At 31.5% G+C, this 15,954-nt stretch overlaps 1 protein-coding gene across 1 annotated transcript in view; it reads right to left on the reverse strand.

Annotated features, from left to right (window-relative positions):
• Window positions 1-2,829: 2,829 nt before the first annotated feature.
• Deaf1 (deformed epidermal autoregulatory factor 1) overlaps window positions 2,830-15,954 on the reverse strand; it is a 77,729-nt gene continuing 64,604 nt past the window's right edge. The window contains exons 3-4 of the mRNA XM_018519761.1: window positions 14,015-14,473; window positions 2,830-3,501 (exon numbers count right to left, since the gene is read on the reverse strand). Of these exons, the coding sequence (XP_018375263.1) occupies window positions 3,301-3,501; window positions 14,015-14,473 (660 nt within the window). The 3' untranslated portion in view covers window positions 2,830-3,300. The remainder of the gene's footprint in view (window positions 3,502-14,014; window positions 14,474-15,954) is intronic.

The raw sequence follows: 15,954 nt of genomic DNA on the forward strand, positions 1-15,954 counted from the left end.
AGAGAGAGAGAGAGAGAGAGAGAGAGAGAGAGAGAGAGAGAGAGGGAGGGAGGAGTCATAATTTATTACTAACGAAAAGAATAACTTCTTAAAAAGATCATAATTTTTTATTTTAATAAATAATTCATTCCTTTATCTTTTACATTTCTTTATATACGTTCATCTCCGTATGTTATATGTATATTTATTTGCGCAATATATAATTTTATACGCAACAGGAAAAAAATGCAGTGTAAACATAAACGGAGATATAATTCATGTATTTCTGCAGGAATATATAATTTTCTACGCAACAGGAAAAAAAATGCAATAAATTTCCAGTTTGTCATAGTGACTCTCCTTATTTCAAGCGCGCGCGCGCTTTGAGCGTTACCGACTCAGCGTCGAGAAGTCAAGCCATTACTATGACCCAGCGAATTAATGCTCCGCACTGTACATATCTAATAGTTTGACTTTGGATGGAGTCCATAAGATCATATGTGAAGGTTAGAGTTTGAATTTTTCAAATAGAATCCTTCGTTTTTATTGCATATTTTTGTAACTTATTACAAAATTTTCCCCAACACTTACATATACAATTCTCTGAATTGATGGTATAACTAAAAAAGACTTTATTTGAAAAAAAAGAATAATGTTGAAAGTTGGAAAATTAATATATTTGTTTGTTTAACGAGTCGATTCTAAGCAGAATCATAACATGCATTCGTAATACTTTTAAGAACTTTAAGTATTTATAACTTTATGGAACATCTTTACAGATAGCTTCTTGCAGTAAAATTTACGAGAAATCGTAAATATTTGTGATCATACATGTGCATAGAATTACAATACCAGTTATAAGTTTTGATAAGCTTTACGAGAACAAGTTACGAGTCTTACGATTCTTTAGAGAATTGACCCATAAGCTTGAATGATTTTTAACAACTTTGCATCATCGATATCATCTCAACAGATAGAGATTATTAAAATAAATATGAGATACATTTTCTTATTGTATTTTTTAAAAAATACGAATGATTTTAATATTTTACGTATAAATTTTTCAGTCATTAAATTATTTTAAAGTTTTATTGAGTAGAATGTTACACATTTTTTATTTATGATCGTAATGATACGATATCGTAAAAAATTGTCATTTATCGCAGTTTCTCAATTTTTAGCATTATGTGTCATTATTGCCCATATTCATAGTAAGTATGCTCTACGAATCATCTGAAGATAAATTTAAAGAAGTCTTAACTCTGTCTTATTTTTATTGGCTACAGAACCTACAGAACATCTGAAGCCTTAAATATAAGGCCTGATTATGAATACGGGCACACGACTATTTAAAATAGATTTTTATTAAAAGTAATTAAAGAAAATATAATTTTCTGAATATAATTAATTTTTAAATAGTGTAACTTATGCAATTCATAATTTGCGGAAGTGTTCTTTTTCAATCGCTCATCACTTTTAACCGAAAAGAATAAAAAACAGAATCTTATTACATCTATACATATAAAATTAGGTAGAATAAAAAGCATATGCAGAGGCAATATACAGCAACACGATAAGTCTAGAACTATATTAATAGAATATAAAAATTTAAAGATTAAGAATTTTTACGACAGTAATAGAAATCTGATATTTACAATTTAGTTTCTTGCAGCAATGCTACTCATTCATTGTGTCAGATGATATATAATGATAGTGAAATAAATATTCGTATCAAGCAAATTATAACTAATAATAAATTCGGGGACTAAAAAAAGAAAATTTTGAATCATCACAGTAACAAAAATGCAACTGTAATGTATGTTCATAAAATTGTAAAAAAATAATCAAATGCATAAAAAAAATAAAACAATTTTTTAAACAATGATAAATGTTACGTAATCATCAGATAATATACAGGATGTCCCGTAAGTTTTGGGATACGCTTTTGTGTAGATAGAGCGGACTAAACTGAGTTGAAAAGTCTACCATTTTGCAATTTTCGTAATGGTTAACGAGATATTAATTACTAAAAATTACCGAATATTTGATCTTCAATAATTTTTTACTCAAATATTATCAACTTTATAGAAAAACAGCAAGAAACAAAAATTGTTTATTTTCTTCTTATAAAGTTCTGAGAATTTTTTCAGAATTTTTTAATACCGTATTTTCTCATGGTGGTAAAAATAAGAAAATGCAGTACTGAAACATTGATAAAAACTTCAAAAAAAATTTTTAGAGTTCTATAAGCAGAAAATAAATGATTTTTGTCTCTTGCAGATTTTCTGTGCAGTTGATAGTATTTGAGTAAAAAAATTATTGAAGATCAATATTTAGCGATTTTTAGTAATTAATATCTCATTAACCATGTTGTGAAAATTGTAAAATGATACAGGACTTTTCGATTCAGTTTAGTCCGCTCTATCTATACAAAAGCGATTGGCCAAAACTTACGGGATACTCTGTATATCGTATATCGTGATGATGTAGCACTTCAATTATAGACTGAATTACGATCATATAAAAGCATTTTTCATTTTTACGACTCTTAAAGATAAGAATTTGTATTTTCAGTTCTACATTTATTCACATTACTTATTTCATTTTAGTTCTATAAGTGTGATATTTTATTTTGTTTGACATCAGGTGAGTGATTAATAAGATCTTTTTTTTTTTATTTTCGATTATTGCTCAGAAAAGCCACGTTTGAATCAAGATATTTAATTTGTTCAAATAAATTGTTATAGCTAATAAACATAATTAATATAAAATTTGTATTACTACAAATTAATACAATCAATATAATTTCTTATTAATATAAATTTAGCATTATACAACTGATTATGCACCAAACAATATAATTATGCACCTTTGCAAGAGGTTGTTATTGCCCTTTCTTATCTCTCTTTGTCAATTCCGTATTTCAGAATCTGATAATCATTAATACTGTGTACACGTATACATACATACATACATTATACATACAAACATACAACGTGGCTGCGTTCGGCTTGAACGTTGAAGAAGTGCTGAAAGCGTCCAAACCGAACGTAGCCCATACGTATCTGCGCACGTGCGTATACGTATATCGTACATTATTATACTATGTATTACATATACACATAAAATATTTATCTATTATACATGTACACGCATTTGCGCACGTTATTTTCAACAATACGAATTTTACAAAACGAATTTTACAATACGAATTAATTTTTCAAATCTTATAAGTCTCTTCCTTGAATTTCAATGTTTCCACACATCCTCAGATTCTTCGTTTTCTGCATTCTTTTGATGAATCGGTGTAAGAAACACTAGCTATTGATCCGTCGCAGTCGTTGGAAGAGCGCTCGTATCCCCGTTGCCGCTTTCGACTATGAGCATCACGGTTTCGGCCGCACCCCTTACACATTCTATCTGGTGGCTACCCCAGTCTTTCCGCTGACAAAACGTGGAACAATACGGTGTACGTCTGCATAAAGAGCATTCTGCAAACGCTTCTCTATTACAGTTGGCACACTGAAATTTATTACACATATATTTTTTCATTTTATACTTACAGTATTATATATATATTTTATTTTTTATTGTATATATATATATACTCTTATTGCGTTTAAGTTGCGTTCCGTTATTCATTACAAATTCTGACAATCTATAATACGCGTAATGTGAATTATAGATTTTCAATACTCGCAATGAATAATGAGAAACACAGTCTTAGTTATCTATTCTGCAAAACAGATAAAATAGATTCTTTGTAACTAATAAATGTACAAAATATGCAATTTATAGAATAGATTTAGTCCACTTGATACTACAAATGCTTCGACGAAGCATTTTTTGATTGGTCAATTAGTAAAATTTTTTCCTCCGATTCAAAAGCTTCAAAACCTTTATAGCATCAAGTGGACCGCACCTATAGACTCTATGATGCCGAGTGTCCTGTTTAAAATTATATTAGTTGGAAATAACTGAATAAATGTTAATAGACGTGTACATATACATTATACATAGGGATTCACATAAATGCATTTCATTACTTCGAAGGGTAAATCCACACACTAAATATATGTAAAAAAAATTCATATGAATATATATCCTATATACTTCAATTTTCAAATTATATTATATGCTCACTCCCTAAAAAAGCAGTACACTAAAAATTTTGGAAAATATTAAATTTCAAATGATAATAACATGGTAAATAATGAAGATAAATATATATTTAAGAACGTAAAATGAAGTTTTAAATGTCTACTTCAAGAATATTTGAATAAGAATTATACTGGGCCATTATTTTCAAAATGGCGGGTGACAAAGTGAGAAAATGCAAAATTGGTTAAACGTTCAAGTTTTCGAGTGCAAGGCGTGAATCAGGTGTCACAGCTTAATGGGACAACATGCACGTAAAAGTATAGAATTTTATCTTTAAATCGCTTTTTTACCGAGCTCGATACGATAACTTTCCGCTGAGTTACTTTGAATTTAACATACCGTTGTCATTAGCTCAAATTATGATTGTCATTCTTCCCAATATGAACTGTATGGAGTTCGACTGGTCATTGGGTGCTTTCCAATTGTAATATTCCTAGACACTTTCTTGCATACAGCGATACAATTGCGTTTCAATTGCCCGTTATCGTAGACACAACATTACACATCTGTACTCAGCCGAGGGCTATTAAGTCGGCTGTGTAAGGTTGTACTTTCTAGTGATAATTACATCACCGACGAGATACTATTATTAAAGATCGACATCCTTACGGGAATTCGCGTCCTTGTTAATTTTGAAGTGATGAAGAACAAAAAACTGATAATATTGTACTAATTTTATGATTTATTAGTTTTGTAGACGTGTTTATCGGTGTGTATATGCATTTAAAACTCAATAATACTCAATTTTTCTTTAAAATTGTGATTTCAGTATATCGTCAAAGTTTAATTATCAACAGAGATGATAATTGCAGAGAAAAAATTGTAATTTTTCGACAATAGATAGGATATCATAGCTTTACAAGTATGCATATTTATTTATAGAGCATTTATGTAATAAAAAATCACGAATTTAATAATGTATTAGCCAAATATTTATGTTAATAATTGCAAATTTTTATCAGTAGTCGATAATGTCAGCGTTCTTCAATTACCTCAGGGTCCTTTTTATACCGCCAAAAATTTGTCAAAGGTGAATGGTCTTTAATAGTATCTCGTCGGTGATGTTACTAACCGCAACGGCTATAAATGAGGTTGGAGAACGTTGAGTGACCGGTATTTTTACTTTTTTTTGGACAAAGTCAGACACTGTAACACAGTGAATCGTTTCATCCTTGTTTAACGTGGCAAACAGGGATGTAATGATTCATTGTGTTACACTGTATCTGTGTATTTGCTGGAAAGCACCCTTGCATTCTTGTGTACGTTGTGTTAAGATATGTTAAACAATTTTGGAAAGTATCCATTGTTCGTGCGTGCGTGCGTGCGTGCGTGTGTGCGCGCGCGCGTGTATAAGTCAAAAAGCATAATATACAGAGTCCCATATATCCTAGACTGGCTGAATATCTCGGAAAGTATGCGCTTTTGAGAAAAATGTTTCAAACAAATGTTGCATTATATAAAGTAATGTATTTAGTAATATTAGCAGTTTGACCTTGGGTGGCGTTGCCAACGTTAAATCAAGGTCACATCGATTTTTTTTAATGGAACACCCTACTTTTGATTCCAGAATCTAATAGTTCGTGTCAAGAGCTTTTCAAAACACTACAATAATAAAATTATTTTTCATAAAGTACTTTTCGAGTTTTGAGGCTTGAAAGTCACAGTACCGCCGGCATTAGCATTAGGCAAGATGTCCGACCGACGGCTAAAACCGTGATTAACTGTCAATCATAAGTGGTCAATTCTACTAAGTAGCAAACACAATTAGTCAGTTCCACGGCCAGTGAAGTAATTGGCGTTGGTGAAACCGGCCCAAATGATTCTTCATGAAAAGTATGCATGCTTAGCGCTTTTTTTACCTTCTTTTAAAAAGGTAAATTTGTATATATAATTTACCAATAATAGACTCATGTTTATCTATCAATTCTTCCCGGATCTATTCCTTAAAACGTAAAACAATTTAACTGATTATACGAATTACGATTAGCATTACCCGAGGTGTACCACGGGGAGGGTTACACGATCGGACTTACACCTCGTGCGTGCGTGCATGCGCGCGTGTATGTGTATTGGGGGAATTGCGTGGGTGACATTTACCCTTCAAAACCTGGTATTTCCGCTTCGTCTTCGAATGACTTCTTGCAACGCTCACGCATAGTGATGCAAGATCTAATTGCGGCTTAAGGTATTTCCCACTCTCCTTGCAATATGACTGACTCTCAATCCTTCTTCCGGAAGAGCAATAATTTGTGCGCACTGAATTTCATTCAACCGAGGTATTGTTACGACCTTGTTTTTGAATTTTTGAGTTTTTGTTTTTTTTTGAACGATAACTTTAGTTAATTTAAACTAAAGTAAGTTTAAACTGAAGTAAGCACTGTACTGTAAGTGCCGTTCGACAGTACTTGCGGTACAGTGCTTATTTCAGTTTAAACTTACTTTAGTTTAAATTAACTGAAGTTACTGTGTAAAAAACAGAATCGTAACAATGCCTCGGTTAAATGAAATTCAGTGTGCACAAATTATTGCTCTTCTGGAAGAAGGATTGAGCCAGAGTCATATTGCAAGGAGACTGGGTGTTAATCGGTCCTCCATCGGGGTCGAGTTTACGCTCGTTACCAACAGTCAGGAAGATTTTGTCGAAGGAGCGAACAAGGTCAAAGACGAGTAACATCAGCTCTTGAAGATCGCAACATCGTCAATGCGAAATCCAATAATGATTGCGCGACGAATTGTAAACGAAATTTTTCGGCACTGACGAATCAGCTTTCAAACGATCAGAAGGCGTTTACACGAAAGAGACTTGAGATCGCGGACTTGTGCTCGAGCACCAATGTTATCTGTGACTCATCAACATGCCCGTTTAGAATATGTTCGCATTCATCAAAATTGGACTACGGGACAGTGGAACATTCTTCGCGGAGATATGTGAAATTTGAATTTAGTTCTTTTTAACGCTGATTTTAAGTGACTCTAACTTTGTTCAGTAGCTGCATGCAAACTTCAAGATAGAATAACTTCGTCAAAAACTTCGTCGTATCGAGATGTTTAAAAAAGCATTTTACAGCTTAAAACCTCTACTTTTCAGATCGCTACTTTAAAAAATGGTCTCATGGAGATTTTATGAAGTTACATAAACATAAATAAAGATATATCAGATCTCAAAATTTTTTACGAAATTTGCAGAGTTCCACGGAGTAGACTAAAAATTGTACACAAATGCGATTTACATCATTTGAAAGAGCGAATTTTTACCTTTAATTTGTTTTTTTACAAAACTCCGTATGATTTTTTTTCACCGAATTATTCAACGTTGAAGCAAAAGGGTCATTTTGCGTCTATGTGACGTCATAAATTTTTGCGTCACTTCCTACTTCTATTACTGCAGCTGGCGAGGTCAGGCAATCACAGTAAAAAGATGGCGAAATCCAACGAAATGGAAAATCAGGAAAAAAATGCAGTTTTAGATGTCGAAACGAATAAAAGTATGACATATTAGTGAAAATGCATTTGAAATTATTGATCTATATATAACGGAACTACATGGTCAACAATAATTCTTATTACATGCATATAAACGGTTCTCATTTAACACGGTTAGTAATAATAATTCATCTCCTTTATCTTTTGAAGAATCAGAAGATTCTATTAAATGCTTTAATACTTCTGTTAATATTACAGTTTTTACATTCATTAAACTCATCATTGACACTTATAGAGGTTATATTTATATATTTCTACCCAAGACATAGAAAATGGACTGCGCGATCCGTATCTAAGTAGTGTATCAAATGTGTTTGACAATAATGAGAGAGAGGGAGACGGCCAATCTCTCTCTCATTCTCTCTCCCATTACACCATTGAATGGAAAGAAATAGAAATGGCCGTTTGCCACGGTCCCTCTCTCTCATCCCTATCGACCATTTTGACACACGGATCGCGCAGTCCATTCTCTGTCTTTGATTTCTACACAGTACTGCCAAGTACTACTAAATCCGTTTCATTATGCAACGTCATAAAAGTACTATTAGTAATTTCGAAACGCTTCTGCAGTACTACTTTATGACGTCATGTTGTTAAGGTACCTATCATGGAACATGTCGGAATTCCGATCGGAATTATTCCGTTTTCCTTAGAAAATACAATAGAAATCTAGAGAATAATTGAATAATTCCGATCGGAATCCATTCCAACTTGTTCCATGATAGGTGTCCTGTACTGACAGTGAATAACGAAAAGTTGAAGTGCGTTCTCTGGTGAAAAAATTTCGCTGAAATTATTCCATGTTTGGAACATTTCAGCAAAATTAATTGAAAATTTATTGAAATTTCATTGAAAGTGAATTTTTCAGCTGACATACTAAAAAATCGCTGAAATTGAACTGAAATTTCTTTGAATGTCTGTAGAAACATTTCGGATATTTTTCTTAAAATTTCTCTAAAATTTTATTAAAATTTTGCTGAAAATAAATTTTTCAGCAAAAATTAAACTGAATTTTTTCTGAAATGCTGTTCCAAAACGGGGACTAATTTCAACGAAATTTTTCCATCAGAATCGAAAAGTGGATTTTATATAACTGTTTTGTCCGTCTTGTTTGTATTTTTCCTGGAGTATCTATTGCAGGTGGCAATTAATGTTAAGAAGATTCCGTTCACCTCAAATTTTGATCAAAATGCACTGAATCAATGCGTGTAAAAATAAAGATTTGATAAGAAAAAAGTGTCGCGCTGCTCCGCGAACCGAAATATATAATTAAAGTTAACGACTATTTAGGTTAGGAAATCTGTTATAGCAGTGGTTCATTGCTTTAAAAACACAAATTTAGTGTTTTAGTAGAAAATTTGGTAATTATATAGTTTAGCTTGCGCAGCTCAAAAATCAATAGAATTAGGCTTATTCGACGTTTATGCATAAAAGAAAATAATCTAGCAGAAATAAGCGTTGCCTTTCGAACCGAGATATTAAGCATTAAAGTTGACCACTATTGAGGTTGAGAAATGTGTCACAGCCACGGAACACTAAATTCATCTGCCACGCAATACTAAATTCACTGTTTTAAAAACAAATTTACTACTTAAAAACGAAGTTTCTAGTCTAAAACACAAATTCACTGCTTTAAAAATATAAGAAAATAATTTGTATTTTTAAAGTAGCGAATTTGTGTTTTTAAAGCAGATTTGTTTTAAAGCAGAAAAGCTTAAGTTATTTAAAATTAATATCTTTTTAATTTTTTTAATATGGATTTAAGTTTAAATCCGGCATTTCTTTAAAATATTAGGTACTAAACTTAGTTTCCGCGATTTTTTTGCTTGAAAACTCATTTATCTCGATATTAAAAACAAAAAATATATTAATTAAAGTATTTGCCCTCGCTAGCTATACATTTTTCCCATCTTTGTGGCAATAAGTGGATTCTGCGACGATAGAACGATTGGTCTTTTGAAGTAATCCATTTATCGATCCATTTTCGCACATCCTCGTAATTTTTGAAGTGTGTATCCACCAAATCGTACTGCATCGGAACAAGTAATAATCTGAAGGAGTTAAGTCTGGTGAATACGCTGGGTGCGGGAGAACTTCCCACTCGAGCTGCATCAGTGTTTCTTTGACGGTTTTTGCAACGTGTGGTCGAGCGTTGTCATGTGAAAGCATAACTTTGCGTCGATTGCTGACTACTGCTGGCCTTTTTCCTAACAATACTTCATTCAGACGGTTCAATTGTAATTGATATCGATCCCCCGTGATATTTTCGTTCGGTTTGAATAGCTCGCAGTAAACGACGCCTTGCATATCCCACCGAATGCAGAGCATTGCTTCGTGGCCATAGATATTTGGCTTTGGTGTAGATGATGATTGACCAGGATCCACTCATGACTTTTTGCGTTTGGGGTTATTAAAATATATCCACTTTTCATTGCCAGTCACAATGCGCCACAAAAACTCTTTTTTTTCTGGCGAGCAGAGAAATAGAGATGTTTAAGCGATTCGCAATGGCATTTTCGGTTAATTCGTGTGGTACCCACATTTTCCTTCCTTTTAAATTTTGCCCATTGCATGTAGACGTTTGGAAACAGCCATCGGAGTAACATTTAATGCTGTAGACAATTCTTGGAACGTTTGAGCTCAGTTTTCGTCCAATAATGCTTGCAATTCGGTGTCTTTAAACTTCTTTGGTTGACCTGAGCGTTGTTTATCATTCATCATAATCATCACTCTTAAATCGTTGAAACTATTTTTGGCATGTTCTTTCCGATGGAGCATAATTGCCATAAGCTTCGACAAGCAATTTATGAGCTGCAGCTGCAGTTTTTTTTTTAATAAAAGTAATGAAGCAGCACATGTCGAAAAAACAATTTATCACGTTCCATGTTTAATAACAAAAAAATGGCACTGTCGCTTAAATGAATCTTTTCGTACTGAATTTTATTGACAAGTGTCTACCCTCTAAAATGTAGCCAACTTGAGATGTCAAAATAAATTACACCTACAACTAGCCTCACCTAAATGTGAGCCGCGGAAACTAAGTTTAGCACCTAATAGATACTGTAACTATAAACGCGACTGCACCGTTGTCCAAATTCTTATAAATTTTGAAAAAAGTTACAAATGTTTCATAATGTATTATTATTTGTTAATTAAAATTAATAATATTACCTACAATTTAAATATAATGAAGTCTATCGTGAATCTCGCGTTTCCGACTTTTTGTATATGCTTGTTTTAATGTGAAACATAAAATGTTACATAAAAAATCTTCTGATGTTGCATTCATATAGGCAAAATTTACAAGAATTATATTCGTTTATGATCAGTTAAATCTCGATCTCAAAACATTTTCCGTATGAATTTTGGCCACAAGTTTGCATTACCAACAACATTTTGGACAGCGAGCCAAGGATTTTTATTTACATAATTGCTTTATTGAATATACCATTTTTCAATACAATCAAATAAGAGTCTGCAGAGTAGAGAAATATCTTGTCTGCTTACAAGAACTTGCACACGTGATCACAATGCACGATCATATCGATATATTTAAGTATGACAGATTTCCTAACCTCAATAGTCGTCAACTTTAATGTTTAATATCTCGATTCGCGGGACAGAGCGACACTTTTTCATTGTCAAATATTTATTTTTACGCGAAAATGCATCGATTCAGTGTAAATTTTTATTAAAATTTGAGATGAACAAGGTCTTCTTAACATTTACCATTTTGATCAAGTTCACCTTCCCTACCGGAAATTCTCAACAGAAACCGATAAATCCTTATACGAGATTTATCTGTATTTATATGAAATTATTTGGATATATTTGGCTGTATCCGTATCGAAAAATTTTTACTACAATAGCTTACATGTTTCTATCCTCACCAATTGTAAATTGAATATATCTGTGAATGCTGATAGATAATTTTTCCGAAATTATCGTAATCAATCGGATGTATCTGCATTTCCGTGCATTTGCGAATGCAGAATTTAACCGTACCTATACGCACATATATGCTTCATTTAATGTTCATTGTACCTACATTTTATGACAAAAAATAGATCCGAATGTATTAGCATATACATATACGTATACCAGTATTTGCGTATATAGGATATATCGGTCTGTGGTTGCGTTGCATAGTCGTCACTAGGTATTGGAATCTATCCGCAGTTTACGATCGTACTTCTATCTGCATCAATACGAATTTGGATTTTATCGCAATTCATACGCATTTGCGAAAGGCCCATATATGAGCATCAAGCTGCAATGCACTGTGGATATTCGTCATACGTATCTATGCGTATTGTCGTGCACAAAATTTACCCGCAAATACAGCTTTTAAATATTCCCGATTGTAATTGAATTTAAGTACAAAAGATTTGTCGGTTTTTATTTGCGTTCAGGTGAACGTCACCAGGTATTGGAATCTACCCGCAGTTTACGATCGTATCTCTGCGCCTATACGAATTTGCGTTTTACCGCAATTTGTACGCGTTTGCAAACTGCCCGTATATGAGCATGGAATTGCAATGCATAGAAGATATTTGTAATACGTTTCTATACGTATAGCCATGCATAAAATTTCCCTGCCGGAAATTCTCAATAGAAACCGATAAATCCTTATACGCGATTTATCTATATTTATGAGAAATTATTTGGATATATTTGGCTGTATCCGCATCGAAAAATTTTACTACAATATCTTACATACATACAGAAAGCACCCGTGGAAGCTTCAAGAATGTTAACTAATTTATTTAAAAAACGATTTAAAAAAAAATTTTTTTGAAATTTCTTTCTTTTTTTTTCAAAATATCTTGGTTTTCGGAAATTTTATGATATTCTTATCTATATATTCTTTTTTCTTACTGTCTGTTGTATCGATTAAAAAAAAAGAAGTTAAAATTGATGCATTAGATCCCGAGATAAAAGCAAAAGAAGACCCCGGGGTTATCGTAAGCCATATGTGTGGTGAAATCAGGTGGCGAAAATAGTGTGGTGTTCAAGGGTTAATAGCTTAGGGTAATTATAGTTACGACTAAAATGATTGTATCATATTGAAAATTTAACTGTATGAATAAAAAGGATCCGTTGAAGAAAATGTCAATCACATTTATATTATTAATCTAAACAATTTTTACGTATATTCGAATATGTACAAATGTAATCATATGAGTCTGCAGTTCTTTATTGTAAAATTTTCTTTCCCGCTTTTGCCAAACTTTCAATCATATTTCTAAAATAAATTCATCTAGAAGAATATATGAACATGTATTAATTAGTTCATCTAACTTTGACCGTCAAGTGGCACTTTTTGTATTTAGAAAAAATAAGATGTTAATTCTTTTTAATACACTATTGTCATAGTGTTTATTTTTTTTATATACATACTTATAAATTTAAAATTATTTATTTTTTTTAATATAATTTTTTGCCTTTGTTAGCTTTTAATGTAAGGAAATTTAATTCGAATTTGATTCATTTTCGAATCAGAAAGATTCGATTCGACATAAAAAGTTCAAATTCGATTCGATTCGTTTTCAAATATATTGTCAAAGATTCGATTCAATTTGATTTGACCTTATAAACGTTTGATACGCTCTTTATGTGCTGTTGTTATAAAGAAAGCGAAACTATTTATTATAATTATGTCATTCCTTATAAACTAATAAAAAAATTATGTATAAATGTATCTAAAATATATTTTTTATTGTATTATTTTCTTTTGTAGACGTATTGAAATAAAACTACAGGAGATGATTGTCTGTATCTCATGCGTTTAATAAATTCAGATTGGCTCATCATCTGTTATTAGCTTCGAAAAATTAACAATTTGTCAGCTTTCCTTCCTTTCTCCTACTTGATAAATAAAAAATTAATAAATTAAAATAAGACCGCTTTATAAGAAAATCATCTAAATAAGAGAAGCGCCAACTACGATCAAACTTAGATGATGGAATAATGTTTCTACTTTTATGTTACTTTTACTTTTTATTTTTTAAATACATTTATTCCATTTATTGTATTTTAAATAGAAAGAAATCTTTCAGATACAGAATCAACTACGAAAACAATCGGTGCGCAACCATATATCTGAAATAAATATATTTAAAATATACCTAGAAATATTATTCCGACATTTAACTTTATTATTTTTGTGGCATCAATTTTTCAGATAAACTGTCGGGTTTAGATGGTCCATATAGAAATTGTAACATCAACATTGAAAATTTGACTCCTTAACTTTATCTATACTTACAAGTTAGAGTTTGACTCTTCTAATTACATTTATGAGGAAAGATATTTATAATACAGAGAATATAATAATGAAAATGGAATATAAATAAAAAATATTTTTTCTGTAAATGATTTTACTGTTTACCTTCTTGTTATGTGAATCGGATGCTGGTTGTAATCCAACAGTTTCGATGACATCTGCCCTTCCTCCAAGTTGCGCAACCAATGCTTGCTCCCTTCTCTGCTGTCTATTTAACTCCTTTGCTTCTTCCAAAATACGTCTAAATTCATAAGCCAACTTTATCATTTTGTTTGACATTTCATCCAATTTTTTAAAAACTTCATCGCTTTGACCGTTTTCTGTTTGATGCGTATTCTGCACCGTATCCTGTTCTTGGGGTTGCTGTACAACTAATCCATCCGTAGAAACAAATTGCGGCCAAACCTCTTTGTCAGGCACAACAACCTCATCGCCACTCTCATCATTATTACTGCCATCTCGTGAATTCTCGATTTTGTGCTTACGCGAGGGAGTCTCTCCATCTGATGAATCCTTAGGCCTTTTCCGACGTTTGTACGGAGTAAAAAGGCGAACAGGTCCTGTCTGAATTAGATTAATTTAAACGGAAATTTTTATTTTATCATTAGAGATGAAAATGATCCAATTTGACAATAACTTATCCGGTAATTACAGTAAATTACTCGGTAATTTTTTAAGGCTGGTAAAATGATAATTTTAAAAAATTAGAAAAATAAAGTAATTTGATATAAGAGTATTTAGTCATTAAGTTAAAAACACTTTGTTTAATTTAAATTTTCATTTTGATACTACATATTGATATAATAATTAGACAACCGACAACCGAAACATTTAGGGCAGAGATGCTAAATCAGGGACGATTTACAACGGAAGTGGCGCACTTGCACACAGTTCAATTGCACACACTATCTCACACCGGCCTGTTTCTAGTAATTTTTCACTGATTCACCAATAAGATTATATTATTATTTTTAAATCGATATTAAAAAGGATATATAAGAGTTAAATAAATACTTGAATATAAATATATCACATAAATACAAAGAATTTTAATTAAAGTTTATAAAACCATTACATGTTTCAGCTTGTTATTAAACCATCTTCAGATGATCCATAATTATTCTTCAAGATATCCATATATATTCGTTAATTATCAATATACAATAGTCCTTGATAAATTTTTGAATGCTCGATGGGTGTCCAGAACCAAAATTTCTTTCTCAACGATTTACAGATCGAAAGCTTGAAATTTCTAGATATTGCATGTATTGCCAAAAAAACTATTAATATTGATATATGCAAGAAAAACTGTATGTTAGATAAAACTTTTATGAACACTCACCGTACATTCGAACATCTCAATGTGATAATCAAAAAATTAGTCAAAAATATCATACTCAGAGATAACAGAGTGGTCAAATATATATTTAAAAAGTTATAGATAATTTGTGAAACAATAAAATAAAACATGCTCGTGAAGTGATATTTATCACAAAATGTAAAGATAATTTGTAAAAAATATAGTTTTAAAAGACTGTTCCGAGATATGTATTCACTAAGATATCTCGCCACGTACTGATTTTTATTTTAAATTTTACTGATAGAATGGTATGACACAAATAGCGCCAGTGTCAAACTTTGTTTATAATAGAAATATATAATAGAAATATTGAGACCCTCAGTGTCAGAAGATTAAGACTATTCGCTTGTTTTTTAATATTTAGCATTTCCGAGATCAAACGTTTATTATAACATAGTTCTTCATCTAAAACTTTAATGTTATCAATATATTTATATTTTTTGACCGTATATTTGATAAATTCAATTAATACTAGAATGTAACTGCCTATTACGGTCGGAGCTGGATCTTTGTTGCTTTAAATAATTTAATCTTGAATTACTAATATATACTATATATGTACTTGCATATATACCATATTGTAGTCTTTTTCAAACTACGCGCCGAATTGTTTTTCCGGACTAAATAAACGCAATTAAAACTACTCAAGTAATCGCGAATTAAATTAACAAGCAATTTAATAATT

Source organism: Trachymyrmex cornetzi, unplaced genomic scaffold (genome assembly GCF_001594075.2).
Source record: "Trachymyrmex cornetzi isolate Tcor2-1 unplaced genomic scaffold, Tcor1.1 scaffold840, whole genome shotgun sequence".
Lineage (NCBI taxonomy): Eukaryota > Metazoa > Arthropoda > Insecta > Hymenoptera > Formicidae > Trachymyrmex > Trachymyrmex cornetzi.